Source organism: Danio rerio, chromosome 13, assembly GCF_049306965.1.
Source record: "Danio rerio strain Tuebingen ecotype United States chromosome 13, GRCz12tu, whole genome shotgun sequence".
Taxonomy (NCBI): Eukaryota; Metazoa; Chordata; class Actinopteri; order Cypriniformes; family Danionidae; genus Danio; species Danio rerio.
Genome location: NC_133188.1, coordinates 18,441,442 through 18,466,334, shown reverse-complemented (window position 1 = coordinate 18,466,334; position 24,893 = coordinate 18,441,442). Strand labels below are relative to the sequence as shown.

General features: G+C 34.6%; 1 protein-coding gene across 9 annotated transcripts in view; it reads right to left on the bottom strand.

Moving 5' to 3' along the window:
• The window catches only part of dlg5a (discs, large homolog 5a (Drosophila)), a 155,221-nt gene that overhangs the window by 12,955 nt on the left and 117,373 nt on the right, over positions 1 to 24,893 (bottom strand). For all 9 annotated transcript variants that reach the window (XM_068212910.2, XM_005156681.6, XM_068212912.2 and 6 more), the window contains 10 exons: positions 22,933 to 23,095; positions 21,147 to 21,280; positions 20,892 to 21,056; positions 16,241 to 16,424; positions 10,558 to 10,706; positions 9,689 to 9,859; positions 6,549 to 6,745; positions 6,322 to 6,465; positions 4,166 to 4,293; positions 917 to 1,026 (listed from right to left, as the gene is read on the bottom strand). In XM_068212910.2, coding sequence (XP_068069011.1) covers positions 917 to 1,026; positions 4,166 to 4,293; positions 6,322 to 6,465; positions 6,549 to 6,745; positions 9,689 to 9,859; positions 10,558 to 10,706; positions 16,241 to 16,424; positions 20,892 to 21,056; positions 21,147 to 21,280; positions 22,933 to 23,095 — 1,545 coding nt within the window. The remainder of the gene's footprint in view (positions 1 to 916; positions 1,027 to 4,165; positions 4,294 to 6,321; positions 6,466 to 6,548; positions 6,746 to 9,688; positions 9,860 to 10,557; positions 10,707 to 16,240; positions 16,425 to 20,891; positions 21,057 to 21,146; positions 21,281 to 22,932; positions 23,096 to 24,893) is intronic.

Here is a 24,893-nt window from a genome sequence, read left to right as displayed (position 1 = left end):
CGCGCGCGCACCCTGTCAATCACCACCAAACCACCACCTCTCCTAACAGTTTAGCGGGACGCTGCAAAATAAACCCTGACACTCTGACCAATGTGAGGAGAGTTTACTCGCACGTGACTTGTTTTAGCTATTTTGGTTCGATTAGAAACTTTGCAATGTGAAAGCGAACCGCTCCAAGAGCAAAGAGCAACAATGTAACAATTGTAATCTCTGTTTCGGAACAACTGAATCGATTCAAAGGTGTGAAAGCACCCTTAAAAAATTTCATTAGCTCCGCCAGCCAAAATAATGTCGCACACACATGATAAAATGACATCACATTCTTTGCATGCACTCAAGCAAACACATTAAGTAAAAAGCAGCCTGTACATTGAACAACAAAACATTTGTAATGTTTTTTTTTCCGAGTACCAACATCTCTATCTGCTGCAGCCAGTCTCTGGGTTGGTAGATGCATCAGGGAACCTATTATAGCAATCAAACATGGAAAAATCAAATTCTTGTGACATATCCCCTTTAACTGAGCCTGTCTGATAAACCAGGTCTGGAATCTCACAAAGTGACCTTCAGCAGACAACCAAAGAAGGAGGCACAGACAGAAAGAGTGAAGCGGCTGCCTACGCTGCCATATATCTTGTCCTATATCTATATAAAGGGAGACAAGATATTCATCCGTTTAACAGCAGTTCTTCCAAGTCAAACGCAGCCTACACAGTAAAACTGCTTTCCATTTCCCAAATGTCTTCAGGGCCCTGGGGGAGCGCACAGGAACTTCTTGGCATAAAAATGTGCCAAGAAGGCCTTGAACAGAGTGTGTGCGCGTGTATGTGTGTTTGGAAGGGTCCACAAGGACATCCAAGAATTCAGTTTATGATTATTTTGATATGTATGTGTTGAGGAGGATGTGAAAACTTACTTTATCTGCTTTGCGTTTTTGTAGCGTATGAAAATGACGATTGGGTAAATGTGAACGCTGTGAAGCCTTTCAATAGCATGAGGTGCAATGTCAAGCAAACAGTGACAGTCCTATGAGAGAGAACAACATGGCACAGAACAGAGTCATGTTACACATATACAGCACACGCCAACAGAGAAACAACAGCAAAGCGAAATCAACAAACATTAACAATGCCTCTTGATATTATTCTATTTAAAAGAGATTTATCTGACTATTAAAGGGATAGTTCACACAAAATGATAAAATAGCTTAATTTAGTCAATTCAGGCAGAAAAAAATATTTTGAGAATTTAGTATTTTTTCCATTGTTTTTAGCTTTAGAGAATAAGAAAAAAAACTAATGAAAAATTACACTTTATTCATATGTTTTGCTATGACTACTGGAATTGACATCAGGGCTCAAATAATTGTTTTAGGTGACATAAGTGAAGTTTATTCATAAACCAATTTCGAGAGGAGCATGTGATTATGATTGAACACGGCTGGTTCTGCATTAGCATGCATGATCCACCAATCAGGCCATTCCTAACCCACTATAAAGAGCCAGGGTTTTTTCACTACAGTCATCTTCGATTTGAAGAATCCCCCCTTCCACCCCTACCTTTTCACCTTTTCCTCCATAGGGCAGCACGGTGGCCCAGTGACTAGCACTGTCGCCTCACAGCAAGAACGTCACCGGTTCTAGTCCTTTAACAGGCCGGTGGTCGTTTCTGTGTTTAGTTTGCATGTTCTACCCGTGCTTGCGTGGGTTTTCCCCGGGTTCTCCAGTTTCCTCCCACATTCCAAAAACATGCACAACAAGTAAATTGATAAATCTAAATTTGCAATTCAGGTAATCTTATAACACAGCATATCTTGTAATAGCATTCAATTTTTAGTCATCAGCTCTTATCAAGGGGGAGTTGTCGAGATCTACCTGAGCTCAAGGCTCCCCTCTCTTCCTCCAAACGGGAGGGAGCCCAGGGCTCAAGAACCTTCGAGCTCAGGGCTCTCTCCCGGGACAGCATGCCAAACTTGCTTATAATCAATCATCAGCTAAGTGTGAACTCTTGAAAAGGAGATTAATAGGCAAAAACAAGTATTTTTGTTTTTAGAATTTTTTTCATTCCAAAGATTATCCTCAAAAAAAAAAAAGAGTTTATAGCAGGGGTGCGCAAACTGTTTCTTATAAAGGGGCAAAAACCAAATTTGGAGGGGTGTGGGCCAAAGGGAAATATACCAAACTCGATTGAATCAAAGTTTCCATGGGTAATTCCCTAACATAAAAAAAATAATTGTTTTAAAATACACTTACCAGTCACTTTATTAGGTACACCTGTCCAACTGCTCGTAGAGCAAAATTATAATCAGCCAATCACATGCCAGCAATTAAATGCATTTAGGCATGTAGACCTGGTCAAGACGATCTGGTGCAGTTCAAGCTGGGCAAGAGAATGGGGAAAAAAGCCCAACCATCTCTAGGGTTTACAGAGAAGTCTGTAAAAAATATCCATAAATATAAAAAAATATATATCCAGTGAGCGGCAGTTCTGTGGGCACAAATGCCTTGTTGAAGCAAGAGGACAGAGTAGAATAACCAGACTGGTTTGAGCTTATAGAAAAGCAACATTAACTCAAATAACAACTCGTTACAACTGAGGTATTCAAAAGACCATCTCTGAACGCAAATGTAAAAAAAAATAAAAATAAAAATGAAAAATTACCCTTTATTCATATGTTTTGCTATGACTACTGGAATTGACATCAGGGCTCAAATAATTGTTTTAGGTGACATAAAAGGAGATTAATAGGCAAAAACAAGCATTTTTGTTTTTAGAATTTTTTTCATTACTAAGATTATCCTTAACAGAAAAAGAAAGTTTATAGCAGGGGTGCGCCCAGACTGGTTTCGAGTTTATAGAAAAGCAACATAAACTTAAATAACCACTCGTTACAACTGAGGTATGCAGAAGACCATCTCAGAACGCACAACATGTCAAAGATTGAAAAAAATATTGCCTGGTCTGCTAAGTCTTGATTTCTACTGCGACATTCGGATGGTAGGGTCAGAATTTGGCATTAACAGCATGAAAGCTCTATCTATCCTGTCTTGTATCAATGGTTCAGGCTGGTGCTGGTGGTGTAATGGTGTAGGGGATATTTTGTTAGTACATTTTGGGCCCATAAAGTACCAATTGATCATTGTATCAATGCCACAGCCTACCTGAGTATTGTTGCTGACCATGTCCATCCCTTTATGACTACAGTGGCTGCAGTGGCTTCTGATGGCTACTTCCAGCAGGATAAGGCAGATGTCATAAAATGAGAATCATCTTAGACTGGTTTTTTGACATTGACAATTAGATCACTGTACTCAAATGGCCTCTACAGTCACCAGATCTCAATCCAAAAGAGCACCTTTGGGATGTGGTGGAACAGGAGATTTGCAACATGGATGTGCAGCAGACAAATCTGCAGCAACTGCGTGATGCTATCATGTCAAAATCTCTGAGGAATATTGCCAGTACCTTGTTGAATATATGCCACAAAGGATTACTAGTAAGGTGTACGTAATAAAGTGGCCTGTCAGGGTATACTCTATTTTTTATAATTAACTTATTACAGTAAAAATATAAACAATCCATTTAATAACACAATGGAGTTAGCTAAATGCTAAATACACTAAGCTGCAGCATTTACATTATTAAAAGATCAGACTCATTTAGAAAACGAAACCAATTCCAAAAATAACAAACAAAACTTTTCATTATATTCGAAATGACAATCGCTGTCAAAGATATTCAACCCAACCCCCTCCCCAGCCTTCTCCTGCTCTCTTCTTAAATGGGATTGTAGTCCAAATCAAAGGTTAGCATGGGCCAACTATTTTGGAATCTCTATTCTTAAAGGTGTTATGAAAGACATAACAGAATGATTTCATATACCATTTTGCTTTATAAAGTATGTGAGTAAAATGGATATAAGACGGTTTTCCCATTTCAAACAATAGAATCATACACTGTACATTTGACTTTTTTTTTTTTTTTTTTGACTGTCAAAACATTATTAGCTATTTATAACTAGAATTTTCTCTTATGCTTTACTTAGATGCTCTATGTATGAGAAAACTAAGAGCAAAATACATTTTTGGGTGAACTATCCCTTTAAGAGCCATATCATCTCAACTCAAAACGAATGTGGCTGTGGTAAGCAGAGGTGTGCACAAACCTTGTCCGTGATTTCATTGATTGAGGCAACAGTCGTCACATCAAAATGGCCACTCCTTCGTTTGTAGTCGATGAAGAGAAAGTCTTTGACCCCACGCTCAATGGCCTGCTGAGAAGCCTTCATCACCTCTGGGAGAGCACAACAAACAAAGTTCAGCTCACTCATATTCAACCACCATATTCAATCGACTGTAGCACTACTGAAGACTGTGGTCTGTCGTTACAACCAGTTTTTATGAGATTAAAACTATCAAACAGTAATATTCAAGTGCACATTTCCCATTTCTAGATATAAAAATCATTTCATTTATAGACATTTATTTATAAAGTTTAGCATTAAAAAAAAAGTTCACCCAAAAACAAAAATTTACTCTCCTTCAAGAGTTTTGAAGCTTGAAACATGAATTTCTTTCTTTATTTTTTGTTTAACACAGAAGACATTTTCAAGAAAGCTGAAAACCTATAACGATTGACTTCCATAGTAGAAAAAAAACAATGGTGGAGTCAATGGTTGCAGGTTTTCAGCAATCCTTTAAAGTATCTTCTCTTGTTTATAAAAATAATTTTTTTAAGCTTTGAAACAAGTGAAAAGTGAGTACATGATGACAATTTTTATTTTTGGGTGAACTGTCCCTTTAATATAATTATTACCAACTTTAATCAAATCAATGTTTTTATTTATTTATATTTTGAAATGGAAGTTTCGACCGATTTCAATATTGATGTATTTATAAATGAAACAGAAAACTGAATAATCTCTCACTCAAAAGGGAAGTCTTTCCAGCAAAAAAGCAAATGTTCAGATTTTGATTAGACATTGCTAAAGTTAAATTAAAGTTAAATAAACTTTACAAATAAACACTGGATCATTATCATCATAATCATCATATCATTACGTGTGATAAAGATTTTTTCACACTTTTTTTTTGCCTGAATATTTAATTTAAAATAAAAGTCATCCAAAACCACACTGTGAAATCAGAACATGGAGGCAGTAATTGGATACCAAACTGACTAGGTAGCTATGTTTATTTAGTCTTAATTACCCATTATTATTCCATTTATTAGCTTTTAATGATACTGTGTGCAATAAAATTGTAAAAATTACTTTGTCAGATCAGGATGAGAATTTACTAAAGGCAATATGATGTTTGCGTATTGCAAAAAAGGCGGGATTAAACAAAATGATTAGACATTTAAAAAAGCGAGCAATTGGTTCATATTTTACATTTCTGTTCAGAGAGGTCATGTTTTGATCTTCGATTGGTCTCACGCAGTCAAGATTGATGCGATTTCGCAGGTCATAGTTCACCAAGCTTGAACTTTGCAACGCAGTAAACTGCAAAACTTGTTTTCAGTGTGATGCATTCGCGTATGTATGAATGAAAGTCTATGGGGAGAAAAGTGCAGTGTGACCAAGGCTTAATGGCAAAACGTCTTAATTCTCATAATAAACGCGTACCCTGACCTGACACGGGAGAAAAGATGTAGATAAACAAATCATATTTACAGTTTTTTTGGCACAAAAATGTGTTCTTGGAGGTTCATATAATTACAGTTGAACCACATAAGTCACAAAAACAATGATCATTTTGATAATGTTTTTGGTTCCTTTACTGGACTTTGAACATCTCAGGATTTTTCTTTACCTAAATAATGAGGGCGCTCTTGGATTTGATCTAAAATACCTTAATTTGTGTTCACAAGATGAACAAAAGGTTCAGGGCATTAGAATAACATGAGGGAGAGCAATAAATAACAGAATTTTCATTTTTGAGTAAACTTATTTTTTACTAATGAGAACTATTTACTATTCACATCCTACATTGTTTATTATTTCTAAAGTACATTAAGATCTTTAGTTATGACTAAGTACAGCACTTCGCAATTACTATGTAATTACCATATAACCGTAATAATTACTATTAAAACCGAGTATGTGATAGCATTGTTCATTATAAATGTCTATGCGGTCTATAGAAAATACCCTTTAAAAAAAATTCTTTGCTTAAAGAAATTGCATAAATTATTTTTGTAGCGGTAGCAAACTTTTGATCAATACAACCATCTTAACATATTATTTTTATACCTGAATTTTTAGAGTAACATAAATCAGACACGTCAGTACTGGGACAAACAAACCATGTGGACATTTACCAAGAACACATCTGCTGAATTTCCCTGGAGAATCTTTGACCAGCATGTCTTTAACAGGATCCACAAGCGGGCCGAGGATCAGCACAGGTCTGGGAGATGTGCAGTCAATCTTCTGCACTCTCTGATAAGCCAGACTCACACAGTCTGACAAAAAAAAATACACAGAATCAACTTCAAACTAATCAAAATGATAATTTCAGAAACACTGTATTGCCAGAGATTCTCACCGTCTAAGAAAGGAATTGAGTCTGTGCTGATGGCGTCCAAAGCCACTACGTCTTTCCCGTCTTTGGAGCTGCTGCGTTTGTGCTTGTGTTTCCTGCGGAAGAAGGATCTGCGTGCAGCAGCCGAGAGGGTTTTACTGGAGCCCGTTTCGTCCTTCAGTTCAGTCATACTGTGTCTACGGTAAAACTCCTGATCCATCCTATATGGCAACATGAGTAATGGTTACACAACTGCCTTTCTGAGTCTTCTGTATGTTTTCATCAGATTAGCTGTGGCAGATGCGTTACTGCCAAATCTTAAATACACTTAGAAACAAGCCATAACCGAAGTCTACACACATTTTTATATCTGTGGTTAGTCTATACACTGGTGTGAGGACTTGAATACAGTTGCATTTAAATGGTAGATGTATGAACATAAAGACTACTTTAAATATCCAAAGAATTGTTAGGTGGCTGGTGACATTTGGTCAATTTAAACAAATAAAACAATACCATTTATTTAATTAATACATTGATTCATTCATGTTTCTTCGACTTAGACCCAGCTGAGACTTAAACCAGTGATCTTCTGGCTGTGAGGCGACAGAGCTAGCCACTGAGCTACCGGTTTCCCCTTATTTAATTAATAATCATGTGGAAAAATAACTAAAGAAATATCAAATTTAAAAACACACAATGTTATCAGGAAACTGTTGCTGGTCGATGCAATGATCTTAAAATAGCACCAAAATAAACCAGATAAATCGAAGATCTGCATCCTTATGTAGACACAACGGTTCAACAACTTCAATAGGATTGTTTTTCAGGTCAGTTCAAAAAACAAATGTTTCCCGAAGCTTCATATATTTGGTCAAAAACACAATAAATATTACTATTATTAAAATACTGTATTTGATTTAGTATATTTTAAATGAAAACACCATTCCTGAACTGAATTTTTACATGGTCCTTCAGAAGTCATTTTAACATGCTTTTATGATTTGGTGAGAGTAGCATCTATTATAATAACTGTATTTATTTGCCATAAATATAGCTGTAAAGTATACATACAAAATATACAAATATAAATATTAAAATTATAAAACTGACTGATTCAATTGTGCTAGTCTATACAATGGTTAGATCATCACATCATCAGTTAGTGACATTATTGATACATGATATTATTGAGAGAACTTAAATATGTACTTAAATATTTACTTGCTTTTATTGATATGAGAAAAAGTGAATTAGTATGATATATTGTAAAAACTGCCACATAGTCAATGACAATAATTCTAATAATGAAGGAAAGCCTAGTCTACAGATATCACACTAACAATTTGCAAACACTTAAGTTTTGCCTTTGTCTTAAACCAGTCACAACAGAAAGTGAAACGATAAAGTTTTCTGTTTCAGCTAGGTTTTGATGACAATTTTTGTTCCTGTTCTTGAACTGAATCTTCTTATGACATTTACTCATTATGATGATGCTTTTATCCAAAATGAGCCACATATGAGCTTGATATTATCAATGGTAGTAGTTATTGGTAAAATCATTGACTACTTCAGATACTAGGCATGTAGCAATTTACAGAAAGCAAACGGAAAATCATTTAAAACACGTGATGATTTAAATGGATGTAATTGAATCACAGACACATTTTGACCAGTTAACCATTGTGTTTACCGCAAAATCAGTTGATATGGACAATAGCGATAATCAAATTTTAGCAGAAGCTCCATGTTTATTCAAACCAGAGAAGTGCTGGCCTGTGGAAGCCAAATCTCACAGACAGCACGGTGCACAACTTTATGTTCTTTGTTTACTGTCATAGGTTTAATATGATTTAACTTGCTTGTAAAAACGTGTAGATGATGAGATCCCTTCATATATGTGCACATAACTGCTTGTCAGTGTTCACGCTCTAGTTCCGGCTTTTTTATCAGTACAAATTCATATTATTAAATAAATGACAGTAAACATAAGTACTAAAGAGTTACAACAAATGACAACAATGGAAACAAGTTGAACATTTAGCAAATGTGTAGTGTTTGTTGCCCTCTCTTGCTTTTAATGAGTATTTTAAAAGTTTATATATGAACTATAAATAAAGACACTAGTGTCTGTACCTGCATAGCACTTCCCTAGATGGCCTCCGTTACACTCACCCCCCTAAACTTCACTCCCATCCCAGACAAGCCCCCATGTGTAACCCACCAGTCCGACTGCACCCAACCCAATCTGAGCTAAGGCCCAATCTGTGGCCTCCATTACACATTTTCAGCTTGTGCCGATGTGGATGTGCATTTCTTTTTTCTTTAAAGTAATATATTAATATTAGTAATAATAACAATATTAATAATATTAATAATAATAATAATGGGCAAAGCAGTGGCGCAGTAGGTAGTGCTGTCGCCTCACAGCAAGAAGGTCGCTGGGTTGCTGGTTCGAGCCTCGGCTCAGTTGGCGTTTCTGTGTGAATTTGCATGTTCTCCCTGCGTTTGCGTGGGTTTCTTCCGGGTGCTCAGGTTTCCCCCACAGTCCAAAGACATGCGGTACAGGTGAATTGGGTAGGCTAAATTGTCCGTAGTGAATGAGTGTGTGTGTGCATGTGTGTGTGGATTTCCATAGATGGGTTGCGGTTGGATGGGCATCCACTGCATAAAAACTTGCTGGATAATTCGGCGGTTTACTTCGCTGTGGCGACCCTGGATTAATAAAGAGACTAAGCCGGCAAGAAAATGAAATGAAATAATAATAATAATAATAATAATAATAATGTTAATAATAATGAAATTTTAAAAATCCAAGCTAACAAAAGAAGACACATTTTAGTTTGCTCAAATACAAGCTATTGTATGTGTATTATTATTATTAGATTTAGAATTTGTTTTAAAAATGGAATTTAGTTTTGTTATTTGAAATGTGCAGCATTTATTACATAACAAAAGGGTATATAAATATGATATATAATAAGGGTAATAAAAGTCTCAACTCCTTTTGTAAAAAAAAAAAAAAGATCAATATCAGTGAGATCAGTATCGTGAATTTTACCGAACTGTAAGTTCAGTGAATTGTTATATACCTAATCGATACACAATAACACTATCTATCATCACAACGCTGTCAGGCACCATCATCCAAGTCTGTGACTCACATAAATTTGCTAGGAATCTGGCCTCTTTGAATTTTTTGTGCATTTTCGTCAAGTTGCCAGGCCATCCAGGTGCCGAAGTTGCCATTTGGTAGTGTGTCGTCCACATAGAGGATGTCGTCTTTCTTAAAAGAGAGGTCGAGCTCAGTCTCAGCTACTCGGTCATAAAGTGCTCTGGAATAGAAAGAGGAAATGAATAATTCAACAAGTGACAGCATTATACATGAAGAAAAGACTGCGGCGTCTGCGAGAACGAGGTAACGTGAGACAAATGAAAAGACTGCAGGAGACAAAGAAAAATAAAGGGAGGAAAAAAGGAATGAAAAATTCAGGAAGAGGCCAGGACAGAGGCGATCTTTCATTCCTGGGAGAGGCACGAGGCGGCTTTTAGCAGCCACCCATAACTCCTCGTTCCTGCTCATTCATGACACACGGATTGACAGAGATTATTTACTGCGGGTGACATCATGGGAGAGCGGGCAGAAAAAAGCGCCTGCAACAGCTGCGGGCCACAGAATTTCATTTGTGAAGACAAACATGGCTATTTCTGAACAGCCCTCTTCCATTATTCTTTTTTCCACCGCACAGACACAATGCATCTCTGTCTCGAACCGTCTAATTACCACAGCTACTATTATAGAACACAAATTATGGAGATTTGGTGATACAATCTGCACTGCCAGATACAATATCTCACCCTCCATCTTAAACATAATTAAAAAGATTAAAAGATTCCCGTTGATGCGATTTTCTCGTGTATCCATATTTAGCAGTGAGTGCAGGGTCCAAACTCTGGTATTTGGTTATATGGAACTTTTAAGCGGCCATGTGTGCTTATGTAAGTCAATGGCAGATGCGATATCATACTGTACCTGATATAGAATCCATCTCCAGGAGTGCCTTTCACCTGGTTGAACTCATCCAGACGATGCTGGACTCTTAACGTCACTGTTTCTGCAGGCTTCAGCATTTCCAGATATGCCTCCTCCACAGTCTTATTCTTCATATTAACTGAGCCATACTGAAAGGACAAATAATAATATAATAGGAGGTTATTACATTTAATTTAAACACATAGGTCACACTTTACTATAATGTTTCATTGGTTCATTTTACTGTTAATTTCAACAGTTACCAATGCATTGCTAGAATCCAAAGTCATGCTTTTTAAGTACATCCAGGAGGTTGTTTTCACAGAGTAAATCCTAAAGCAATTCGGAGGGCTGTCATATAAGACCGAAGGGCTTAGACACAAATTAGACAGAAAATATTGTTTTAGATAAAATATTATCTGAGTCGTAATAGTTTATCAATTATTGATTAAACACAACACTCAATGTGGCTGACAGAGCATACACTAACCTATAGGTCTATTCAGTCACAAGATGGCCCCAAACAGTCGAAAACACAAAGTTGACAGAAACAAAACCAGCTGAATGTTGCGTAACCTGCATGTTGTTCAGTTACAAGATGGCGCCAAATAGTAAAAAAAACACAAAGCTGACAGAAACTAAAGCAGCTGAATGAAGTTTACACCAACCTATGTTTAGTTATTCAGTCACAAGTTGGTGCCAAACCATCAAAAACAGCAATGTAACTTACAAGCAAATAAATATGAATGACAACGTATGCAAGTATATGGATGTGAACGTATTCAAGATTAAAAGTTCCTGGATAATCTGGTGTTATTTAGAGGTTGTTATCTCAGAATAATAACCTTACTCGGAATGTCGCAACTGACCAATCAGAATCAAGTATTCCAGACAGCCGTGTATTATCATTATTTAAGGTACTGTGAGTTAACAATGATAGCATGTATTTTCATTACCTAACACTAACAAAGTAATAAATAGTAAATAAATGTATTGTTCATTGTTTTTTCAAGTGTGTAAATAAATGAACTAACCTAACTAAAGAAATTTTATTGTAAAAGTCTGAAGTCTTGTTATGATATTATTTAACAAATATGAACAAAAAGCAGAGGCACCATTATTTTGCCAACTTTAAGGGCGCACTCACACTATGCTTTCCGAACCATGCCCAGGCCTGTTTCCTGGATCGTTTGAGAAGTGTGAGTGCGCTGAATCAGGCTTAGCACGGTTCACTTGGGACGTGACTTTTAAGGAACTGTTGCATATGGAGTTATGAATCGCAAGCTGTCGTAGATTATTAAAGACTCAAACCCCTCACTGTTCGACAGCTGCGCACCTTCAGCAACCTTCTAATTCCTGCAGCACGAGGACTTTATGATTGTTTATGACCGTCAGAAGTGGCTGATCTGTTCGGTGAAATATTTGACTGCGTGTCACTGCATATCAAATGACCTAAACGACGATGTACCTGAAGAAATCTCCACTGTGCTGAGCAAGCTGCGCTTCTGACCAGCACATCATCGATGACGTAATCGTGCCCAGGCCCGAATGTAATGTAAGTGCGGGCCGCCGAGGGAGACGGGAGAGCCGACAAGCATGCTTTGGCCCAGTTCAAGGCAACTGTACATAGTGAGAGTACGCCATAAGTTTTAACTTCTAGGCCAATAACTTAAGACTATGAACGCACTGGTAGAAGCTATTCTGACATACTGTGCAGTTGAAGTCAGAATTATTAGCCCCCGTGTTTATCTCCCCCCCCTCCCCATTAATTTATGTTTAACGGAGAGAAGATTTTTTTTCAACACATTTCTAAACATAATAGTTTTAATAACTTATTGCTAATAACTGTATTATTTTAATTTATCTTTGCCATAATGTGAGTAAATAATATTTTACGAGATGTTTTTAAGACACTTCAATCCAGCTTAAAGTAACATTTAAAGGCTTAACTAGGTTAACTACGCAGGTTAGGGTAATTAGGCAAGATATTGTACAATAATGGCTTGTTCTGTAGAATATTGAAAAAATTTTTTAGCTTAAAGGGGCTAATAATTTTGTCCTGAAAATGGTTTTTAAGAAATTAAAAACTGCTTTTATTCTAGCAGAAATACAACAAATTCTTCAGAAGAAAAAAACATTAGCAGACATACTCTAAAAATTCCCTTGCTCTGATAAACATCGCTTGGGAAATATTCAAAAAAGAAAAAAACAAAGGGGGTTAATAATTCTGACTTCAACTGAATGTAAAATAGTCACATATAGTCACACATCACTTCCATTCTAGAGCTTAACTACCTTGTAGCAAAATTCAATGATTTCTTTGCTTTGCTGTTGATGTGGCTGTCACAAGTCTTAATATGTCCATGCCAGGAATGGCATATTACCAATTTCGCACAATAAAAGCAAAGAAGAGTTCAATAAATAAATAAATAAATAAGGAACTTTGGAATGGATACTGTCGTTTGAATTAGAAAAGAATATTATAGGCAATGAATGAGGCTGGAATGCAGCTCAGCAAATAAGAGTGATGCAGGAAAAAAAAACTAAAATAAGTAACCATTTCTGCACACTCTTGAAGTCTTTTTAATTATTAAACAACTAAATAAGGTTTCTGGTTAACATCAGCTCAAGATATTACACCATTGTTTCCCCTACAACATAAAAAAAATCAGGAATGCCTGCTTGTGATTCATTAAAGCATTAAATGTCCTAAAAACAATGTTAGCAAGTGCCTATAGAGAAGGGGTTCCCAATCCTGTTCCTGGAGATCTTCCAGCAGAGTTCAGCGGTAAAGTCTAGTTTGAATACGCAGCTGGGCGGAAGTGTGATATCAATATGGAAGCCTTTTTTATGACATTGTTTAACAATAATTAATATTTTTACAGTATTGTGACAGTTGGGTTTAGGGTAGATTTTAATAAAATATAACAAATGAGAAATTTAATAAATAAAATATTGAGTGTAAAATATCTATCATCTATGATAATATTTGTGATTGATGTTTTAATAACACACAATCTAATATGTCATGAAATATGAAAAACATGCATTGAAACATCCTGTAAATGAAGCTTATTAAGGACCCGTATACTTCAAATAGATTATTTTATATTCTTTGTTTAAGAGTGAAAAGACGTGAGATAAGACTGAGCAACGGTTTACAACTTTTTTAACATTCTGGCACCCAGGATGCACCTCCGGCACTGCAGGAGGCAGGGTTTTAAACATACATCATGCTGCTTGCGTGTACCTCTAAACACAACAATGATGGTGGGTGTAAGAGAAGAACAGTTAATATGTAAATATCTGACAGTTGCACTCATCTATTCAATGGCACAGATGGTATAAAAAAACTGGAATAACAGAGGGTTTGCTTTCTTAGCAAATTTTGAGTACAGATAAGAAATTCCATGTTTTATACTTCAGTGCATCACGTGGTTTGACAATCTACTGAAAAGGGTTTTGCCATATCTGAAACATGCAAAAACGCACAGAAAAGAGGACACACATTTCCACTATGGAATGTGGATGTGATTAGAAGCCAAAGCTAACCTCCCATAAAAGGTTTGCATTGGTGAGTTGTTTTAAACTGGCAAACAAACTTAAAGATGCCGTACGTAAGTTTTTGACTCTTCTAAAGCATAAAAATCCCGTTATATGTTTGCAGATATTTAAGAAACATGCCAAGTGAACATACTTGTTTATCTGAAAAATAAAGCTGAAGTCAGTTATTCTGCTCTTTGAACAGGTCTTTGTTTTGATCATTTAACCCGCTAAATGCCACTTTAGCCAATTATATTTCAGCACACCGAGGTGCCATGGTAGAAAACAGCGTATTTCATTCATTCAGTCAGGAAGGCTCTCAAAGTACATGTCCGCCACTGAAATGTGACCTCTGGTGGAAAGTAACAGCCCCGTATTAAGACGCAGATTCAGAGTTCCACATGAAGTGGTTATTAATTAGCAAATAATATAAATATTACAAATTTGAACATTATGTGCATTATGAGCAGGTTACATTATAAGCCCTTGTCCTAACAAGAAGCTACGTGACAAGATTTGCAGTTATAAGCAGTTTGGTTGTCCCCAGACAAAACAGAAATTTAAATACAGCCATACAGAAGCTCAAAATAATGTTACTGCACTGCACTTCAGCAAAATGGTAAGACTTACAATCTAATTAAAACATATTAAACCTCTTTAAAATTATTATATGTACATGCTGAATGATTGATATTTGCTAACTTGGCTAGCACTAAGTCACAGTTCTAAAGTTTAATTTCAGACGATTTATTTTATTTTCAAGGTCTGAGGTGAACTATCTGCTGCTGCTTTTAGTAGTATGGCAATAAATGTCATGTAAAATGGCATTCAAACTCACATCATGAGCATTTAATACAGAATAAAGCACATGAGGTGTATCTGAGGTGAGGTGTGGTTCACCTGTGAGAAATAGATGCCATTTCTAAAATAGAAATTTCAGGTGTTGGTAAGGACAAAACCTCCTTTTAGTATGTAAAATTTTTCTTCACGTGTCATTGCTTTTAGTTAGAAAACAGTTGAAATCAGCCTTAAATCAGCCTTTAGGCTCGATAGTCAGGCACACTCACGTCAATCCGGCAACTTGCGCTTGGTGGATTCGTCAGAGGAGGAGCCGAGTGAAAATGTGTTTTGATCCAGGAGTGCAATACCTGCATACTGCACCTTTAAAATGTACATTTTGTTATGGACATTGATTAAAATTGTCATTTTAGTTCCTGCGATTTAATTTGAAGAATATCAGGGCCTTTATAATACAGTTCGAACAAGCCTATACCAATGAGTTCTTAGCGATAGTTCTAACAACTCGTTCTTAACAACTTATAACAGTAGAAGTATTCACAGCAGCGCGTTTGATACTGAGATTTTGGAAAGATGCTAATTGCACAAAAATTACACTCTGCATTAAGTTCATGATTGAACTTCTATATGAAAAAATGTAAACTAAGTTGAATGGAAATCACGGAGATGTGGACATGTGGGACAATGTTATTCGAAGGGTTGCCTCAAGTGATGACTTAGACCCATGTTTAGAATGTGAAGTACCCTGTTGTGCTTTACAGTGTGAAATCCCGTTGTTTTATTTTATGTTATGTGTGTGTGTATATATATAAATATATATATATATATATATATATATATATATATATATATATATATATATATATATATATATATATATATATATATATATTTATATATATATATATATATATTTATATATATATATATATATATATGAGTGTGTGTGTGTGTGTGTGTGTGTGTGTGTGTGTGTGTATATATTTAATATTGATTTAAATTTAATTTTTAAAATTTAATAAAATTTTAAAATTTAACAAATTAATTTTTAATTTAAATTTTAAAATTTAATATTGATTTTATACAATAGTCTAACAACCAAGACATACCCTAAATATAGGTTACATTGCGGCACACTCTCTTCATTGTCAAAGTAGCCATCTTTTAGCTCAATGTTCACCAAAAGTCTATTACTCCATTCAAGTAAGTGTAAAGTCTAACCCTCACAATGGAGAAGAAACTAAAAGCACATTTCTTTCTTGCAAAGAACCGCTGTCTCATCATTTCTGCTCACAGTATTTCCCTAAAAGCATTACACAGACAGAGGAGTAGCTTCATTTACCTCAAGTATCATGTCCCCGGGTACAACAGCATCCGCTCCTCTGGCAGGACTGTCATCTTCCAGCCTCTCCACGAAGATTCCCCGCAGGTTTCCTCCACACAGCTGAATGCCCAGCTCCACCTGAGTCTTCCTCACTGTCACCAAACGCGCCTCTGGTACTTTCTTGGAACTTTCAGACGGCATTCTGACATTCAAGAGAGACACAGAAACTGTCACCCCATGTCAGTGGATTTCATGTTGTGTTACCCTGGTTGTTTTAAATGACAAGCTGCAGGCTTGAGCTGCACCCCACTGAGTTTGCTTCTTTGTTTTCATGCTAGCAATTATTCCTCTTTTCATGGTGAGAACTTTTCATAGTATATCCATTTCAAGTTTTTATAATTTTTTTTCCCGCCTAAATATTTTTAATCTATTCAAGTCCTTCAGATGAGAAGTTAAACTGAGGTCCTGACTCTCTGTGGTCATTTCAAATCCCAGGATGTTCTTTAAAAAGAGTGGAGGTGTGTCCCCAGCATCCTGGCCAAACTTATTAACTTAAAGGTCCAATAAAATTACAATGACATTTTTTAATGCTAGTTTGTTAGTTTCAGTCTGTTAGTTTTAAGGATATATATAATATATATATAAGGATATATATATATTTTTCTCATCAAATCTTGATCAATCAAATGCTCATTGAATAAAATAACTCTTAAGATTTACTTTAAAATCCTCGTAACAATTTGCACAAACAAATTTCAAGTAAATTTTACAATCTTATATCAGGTACAAATAACTTATTTAGAAGTGTTAGGTTCGACATTAAGTAAAAGTTAATTATCTTTATTTTTCAGTCTTTATTTATTTAAATGAACCAAGTAATGTAATTTCCTTGCTTCAGCAGAAGGAACATTGCTTTTACCAATACAAACAAATTTTATTAGTTACAAATTAGTACATTTGGTACAACTTGGTTTATTAAGACACACATTTCCACTTGAAATGTGTTATTTCACTTTACTTTAAGCAAATTTATTCAGCAAGAGCAAATTGACTTTATAAATGCTTACTGCTGTCAGCGCTAGTGTTAGCACAGCTATGATTTTCTGAGTGAAGTGTCAAACATTAATGCTGAAAATACCAAGACCCAAGGCATTAGTGCTGCTCTTCTGCAAGGTGGTAAACTCAAAACTAAATAACATACTCAAACTCTTCTTAATCTACAAACTAATGGTGATCAAATTCTAACTAGTCTTTCTCTCAAATTTTAACACCATTGCTTTTATTTTCAAAATACTTTTCTTTTAAATCAATCCCTTGAAAAGCATGCTGGGAACTATCCATTGCGCCATATCCATTATTAAAACTGGTAACACTTTATTTTGATGGTCCATTTGAGTATTAGTAGACTGTCTGCGTAATATACTGCACCTTCAACAGACATTTAACTGACTAAGAAACTTAGCAAGTACATGTCAACTTACACTAACCCTAACAGTCTACTTATAATTTAATGAGAATTAGTTAGCAGGGAGATGCAATTTAACTTGAATCCACCATCCAACCACCGTCTTTTCATTTTCAGTTGTGATTACATTTAACATTGAATTACAAAATGTGCATTTAAGCACTCAATTAAGCACATTTAATAGCTGATGTGTGATGTGTGATCTGGCACAAAATGGCTGCTATTGCATAATCCAGATGAATTTTGCATACTGGTGGTGATTGAGGAGACCCCATTGAGGAGTTTAAAAAGAAGTAAAAAAGCTTATGCAAAAAATACAAACAAACAAATAAAGTGGTTTATTTATTTTTCATTAAATGCCATCTAATGCCAGAGAGTGGTTTTGCACATTTACTCTGTTCATTGCCAGTAAAAAAAATAAATCACCAAATAGAAATGCAAAAATCTTCCCATTGTGCAGGAGCCTTAAAGGTGTCATGAAATTAAAATAAAGTTTTTAAGATGTTAGTATCAGTATTATTTATTTTTAGGATATCTATAAGGTAGTATAAGGTAGTTCCCACCAAATGGACCAACGGTTTTACTCACCTCAAATAATACTACCGTTTCTTATTAAATCATAATCAAATGCTCTCTAGTATCAGACATGCCCTGCCCTTTTTAAGACAATTCTCATTTGCTTTTCATTTGATGCGCTTCAGATCAACCACTCACTGGCAGAGCCATGATAAACAAGACATTATTGCCTTTTTTTTAGGGGAGGAGCTACTTAATGTCCCTCCCTCTCATCGTGTTTTGGGTTGAGATTATGTCCAACATCCAATAATAATGCATATTCCAAAGCCCTTCACAGGACCTTTAAGGGCATTTTCACACCTACAAGCAGATTGTTGGTTAATTTGTTTAGGGATTAAAACGGTTACAGTATTGCAATTTCTTCTTGGTTCGTTTTGTTAAGACCAAAATTAGTTACATGCATGTAAAGTGATTGGCCACAGCTCACAGTTCTGGGATTCAGCTAAGATGAGTCATGTGTCAGAATGGATAGGCATCAGCTCTGTGTACTTGTCACGGCCTTCTCTGTAGCTGCCGTTATATTATTCATAACTCATCATACAGTGTGATGAAGTCGGTCTGTTAGTGTGTTGGTTTGGATTGCTTTCACACCACAACCGAACTGATCCAAGATTAATATTCAAGAGGTTTGAGGCCATCATGTAAACCTTCATGGAAACTCTGACTCATTAAAGTGAGCGTTTATACCATTTCAGAGTTCCTAGTGGGCAAATTAGTTCTCTCATAGAATTCTTCTAATTATCTGGTGTGAAAGCCACTAATACTTTTTTAAAAATGCATCTGCTGCATATTTAGTAGGAGTAGGGAAAATATTAGCACAGTATTGTGATATTGTTCACAGCAACAGTTTATCAATACACAGACATAATTGTTATACAGTTGAAGTCAGAATTATTAGACCCCCTTTGATTTTTTGTTTTCTTTTTTAATTAACTTATAAATTATGTTAAACAGAGCAAGGAAATTTTCACAGTATGTCTGATATAATATATATATATATATATATATATATATATATATATATATATATATATATATATATATATATATATATATATATATATATATATATACTTTTTTAAGTCTTATTTGTTTTATTTGGGCTAGAATAAAAGCAGTTTTTAATTATTTATTTTAACTATTTAAAGGTCAAAATTATTAGCCCCTTTAAGTGATTTTTTTCGATAGTCAACAGAACAAACCATTGTTATTCAATAACTTGCCTAATTATCCTAACCTGCCTAGTTAATTTAATTAACCTAGTCAAGCCTTTAAATGTCACTTTAAGCTGTATAGAAGTGTCTTAAAATATCTAGTAAAATTTTATTTACTGTCATCATGGAAAAGATAAAAAAAATCAGTTATTAGAAATGAGGTATTAAAACTATTATGTTTAGAAATGTGTTTAAAAAATCTTCTCTCCCTTAAACAGAAATTGGAAAAAAAAAACAGGCGGGCTAAAAATTCTGACTTCAACTGTATATGCTTGTCAACATTTTATTTTATTATTTGGTAGAATAACAAAATATATTTCTTTACAGTCCACTTTATTATGGTGTTGAAATTTATCTTTTTTTTTTTTTCTGGTGAGCCAGGTCACCTTCAACACACAGCTAGTTAATAAAAAAAAGATGACAGCTTCACGGAGAGGTACATACAACGTTTATGACACGGTTTTATTAAAGTTTTGGTCAGTTTTCAGCTTGACAATCCCATTTTGCACTGTGGCAGTAAAACCAAAGTTAGACGCACAAACTGAGTAATGTTTTCTCTTTAGTTAACAAATGAAAATTCTTTGAGTTTGCAGATAAGTTGAAGAAAGGTAAAAAATAAATGGCCACTTATAGTAGAATATGACGATATATTTAAAATCTCTATAATATTGTATTGTGACACAGGTATCATAATAATATAATATCTTGTAGTCTATGGTGATTCCCACCCAGTGTTGGGTGTGTTATTACAAAAAAGTAATTAGCCACTAATCAATAAAATTGTATTTAATTAATTTCTCTGAAAAGAAACTTTATAACTCAAGTAATTTAATTACTTTACTCAATACTACTTAAAACATCTGAAATCTTAATGGATAGACAATAGAGCAATTAAACTCTTTATACTTCTTAAATTTGAGTCCAGGCCTCAATAAAAACAGACATCTTGGTTTAAATTAATGAAACAATATTTCAATCGTACCATATATTGACAAATGTATAACATTTTCTTAAGCATCTGCACTTAGCAGACAAATGTAACCTCTTTTACTTTAAAAATTGGGTTATTATGCAAAATATTCAAATAGCAAAAATACTTATAAATAAATAACCTAAATTATTACTAAAATACACCTTATATTTTCATTTAAAAATCTGACTTACCTCATTGCTTCAAGCTTTTGTAATTATCTTGATAAAAATAAACATTTTTAGTTATTTTTTTATTTAAGAAATGCACATAAACTGTAATTAAAATACATATAAATAATAATGCATAAAATGTATTTTATTAAAATAATTAATAATTTTATTACAGTTTGTAGTTCATTTGTAACCAATTACACCCAACACTGTTCCCACCCCTACTAAGACTGTACACAACAAGGCAGCTCTCTAAGTGTATGAGCAGTACCTGATGAAGCTGTTGGGACTGGTTGTGGGTGTGGTCTGTTTGGAGGATGGGGTGAGTGTGCCTTCATCCTGTTCACTCAGGGTGTCTATGGTAGAGTGGTTATCTGGGGTTGCAGTTCCACTGCCCTGTGGCGTGGATTGAGTGCTCACTGGCTCCAGGCGGGAACTATGAAACAAGCCAGCCATGAAAAAAAACTAAAAGCTATACATCAAATCTGCATTTAGCTTAATGAATAAAATGGGGAAAGGATTGTACCTGGAGCGCGAGTGGTTGCCGAGCTGATACATGTGTGGGTTGTATTGGGCCATGATCGTGATGGTGTCACACTGCTGGCCAATGATGAGTCGTGCTTGCTGTTCAGTGGCATTGCGCAGGTTTATTCCATTATACTGATGTAAAGAAAGAACAACTTTAAGTTACACATTGCAAACTGTCAATAACATGGCATACAGCTTTACTATGATCAAAAAAATATGTGCATGTTTTCCATTATTTAGTTGTAATATAATTAAAAAACTTCTTAGCTTTATTAAATAAAGTAGCACAATTTAAAATATCTCATATCTAAAATTCATTATTCATTATAATTGAAAATATAAAAAGGCAAAAACAAACATATTTTACTCATACTCTAACTTTTCAGTTGGCCAAAATGTCTAAAAATCCCTTCTTTGTATTGGTTTTAAGTAATATTCATTTTGGGGTTTTCATTAGATGTCATCAAAATTAAAAGAAATAAACACCTGTAATACATCAGTCTGTGTGGAATGAATGTACATTATACAAGTTTCACTTTTTGAATGGAATTAGTGAAATACATAAACTTTTTTGAAGATATTGTAATTATATGACTAGCACTCGTATGTACAGTTGAAATCGAAATTATTAACCCACTTTGAATTGTTTTATTTTTTAAACATTTCCCAAATAATGTTCAATAGAGCAAGGACATTTTACAGTATGTCTGACAGTATTTTTTCTTTTTAAATATTTTCTTTTTTCTTTTTCTTATTTGTTTTATTTCAGCTACAATAAAAGTTTTTAAAAACTATTTTAAGGTCAAAATTATTAGCCCCTTTAAGCTGTATTTTTTTTTTTTGATAGTTTGACGAAACCATCATTATACAATGACTGAGCAAATTACCCTAATCTGCCTAGTTAACCTAAATAACCTAGTAAAGGCTTTAAATGTCACTTTAAGCTCTATAGAAGTGTCTTGAAAAATATCTATTAAAATATTATTTACTGTCATCGTGCCAAAGATACAATATATCAGTAATTAGAAATGAGTTATTAAAACTATTATGGTTAGAAATGTGTTGAAAAAAAATCTTCTCTCTGTTAAACACAAATTAAGGAAAAATAAACAGGGGGGCTAATAATTCAGGGGATTGAATAAATCTGACTTCAACCTCATATGTTTGTTTTTTCTTTGTAATGGCTGAAAACAACAAAATGTGTATACAACAACAAATAAAAAAAGGAAATTATACAAAATATTATATAAAACGTACAATAAAATTTAAATCGCACACAATATAAATAAAAAAACAACAACTGTATGAATCAAAAATACAAAAAAAACTAAAATGCAAATGTGTATAAAATTACATAAAAGCAAAGTGTACAAATTTAAAAAAGCATAAAAAAACATAATAAAATAGCATTACGAGCAAATGCAACCGTCTAAAATAAAACAAAATAAAAATGTTGATTTTAATTTTTTTAATAACTGTAAAATGTTTTAAGACAGTATAAATGTAAATAAGTATAAAGTATAAATAAACTAAATGTAATGAAAGTAAATAGCATAAAATGAAAAAATATAAAAGAAATATAAAAATAGCACAAAATATGCATCAAATTGAACAAAATAAAGAAGCATAAAAAATAAATAAAATGCCATATAAAATAATTTAAATACTGGAATATGTCCTGAAATGTGATATGCAGAGCAAAAAACTGCATTTGAACCTCATAATCTAGTTGCATAAATAAAGAAAAAAGGGTTTCAATATTTATTCAGTTCTAAAATACTAACCTCCAATAGCTGGTCCCCATACTCCAACCCAGCCTGGTGCGCGATACTGCCTCCTGTCACCTTGGAGACAAAGATTCCTCCGTTCTCTCCACTCACAATGGAGATGCCGAGAGGCTCCGCCCCTTTGTGCACCATAACATTCCGTGGCTCCTCCAAGTACGGCCTACCAGAGTGATAAACCAAGATGAATTTTAAGATCAAAGAAAATGGACAGATGAGACAGAAGCTTAGTCAGGGTAGAGGATGAAATACTGCAGCAGAGGAGAACCATGCAGGTGGGTCAACAGCAAAAGACATTTTCTGAATTGGAAGTTTGGAGGACTTACAGTCGCATAAACAGGGTAGAAAGCAGAAGGGTTTGTGCATACAGGACTTCAATAAAAGATCCAGAAGGGTGTACTTTTATTTATTTAACCTAAATATTTACATATGCCAGTTCAAAAGCCCAAAGATTTAAAACCATGTTTTAAATGTAACCAATCCAAGCCCAAACAAAATATCCCTTCACAACTTGACAAGTAGAGAACATTTCAAAACAGACCACTGTATCCCTAAATAAAGACATGTTTAAAGCTGCTATAAGCAATGAACACCATCTGCTAACATCTGTCAGATTTAAGCTCTATTCAGACAGTAATTGTTTCTCAGGGGGTAGTTGGTGATTTTATTGCTGTGCAAATCCCCATCTCTGAGCGAAGACATTTCCAAAAGTCATTTTGGATTTTTTTTCTTAATCACTTAATCTGTACTGTTGCACTTTGCTACCATTTTCCTCAGAAAAGAAGAATATCTTGTGTTAAAAAACAGAATGTTACATTACCGAAGTACTAAAAAGTAAATAAATTTGCACCAGTGCTTCAATGCAGTGACTGAAGGCTATTAAAATATGACAACACAAAAGAAAAACACAAAAACAGAGAAAATGCAAAATCAAATGGAAAGTGCCATTATCATTGGCAGTGCACATAAAGATTTATTTATACTAGGGCTGGGCAATTAATCGAATAAGTATGTAGAACCTATAAACAATCTATTTTTACCAGGTCAATTTTTTCAATTACTTTTTCAGACCACGTGTGGAGTCATATGACCCTGCTCTGTTGGCCACAATTGATCTCAGCCACATATGATTTCTGGTCAAGTAGGGCAATGGACCAATTCATGAGCCTTACTTTGCACTACACTGACAATGATTGGAAGGTGCGCTGAGATGCCTTGATACAGCATATATATTCAATTATATTAAAATGATTATTTACATTAAAACATTTGTTTACAGAAGATGCAAGAAATACACTGTTTAAAAAATTCTTTACAGGATATACAAGAGTTATTATATTTAGAAATTTTAGATGCTGCTTATTTTCTACTTTTAAAACGAAACTGAAACGCTAAAAATATTTTTTTTCAAAAGGAATTTATGTATTTTTTTTTTATTTTAATTTATTTTTTTGTGTTTTCAAAATACTAAATTTTTCAAAATTACAGCCTCACTTCCTTTTGAAAATCCACAAGCTTGGCACACCTGTCTTTTTGTATTGTTGCCCAATCCTCTTTGCAGGACCTCTCAAGCTCTATAAGGTTGGATGGGAAGCGACAGTGTACAGCCATTTTCAGATATCTCCAGAGATGTTCAATAGGATTTAGATCTGGGCTCTGGCTGGCCACTTAAGTACATTCATCAAGTTGTTGTGAAGCCACTCCATTGATGTTTTATTGCTTTGGGTCGTTGTCCTACTGGAAGGTGAATTGTCGTCCCAGTCTGAGGTCAAGAGCACTCTGAAGCAGGTTTTTATTCAGGATGTCTCTGTACATTGCTGCATTCTTCTTTCCCTCTATCCTGACTAGTCTTCCAGTTCCTGCTGCAGAAAAACATCCACACAGCACGATAATGCCACCACCATGCTTTACTGTAGCGATGGTATTAGCCTGGTGTTGAGCGGTGGCTGGTTTTCTCCAAA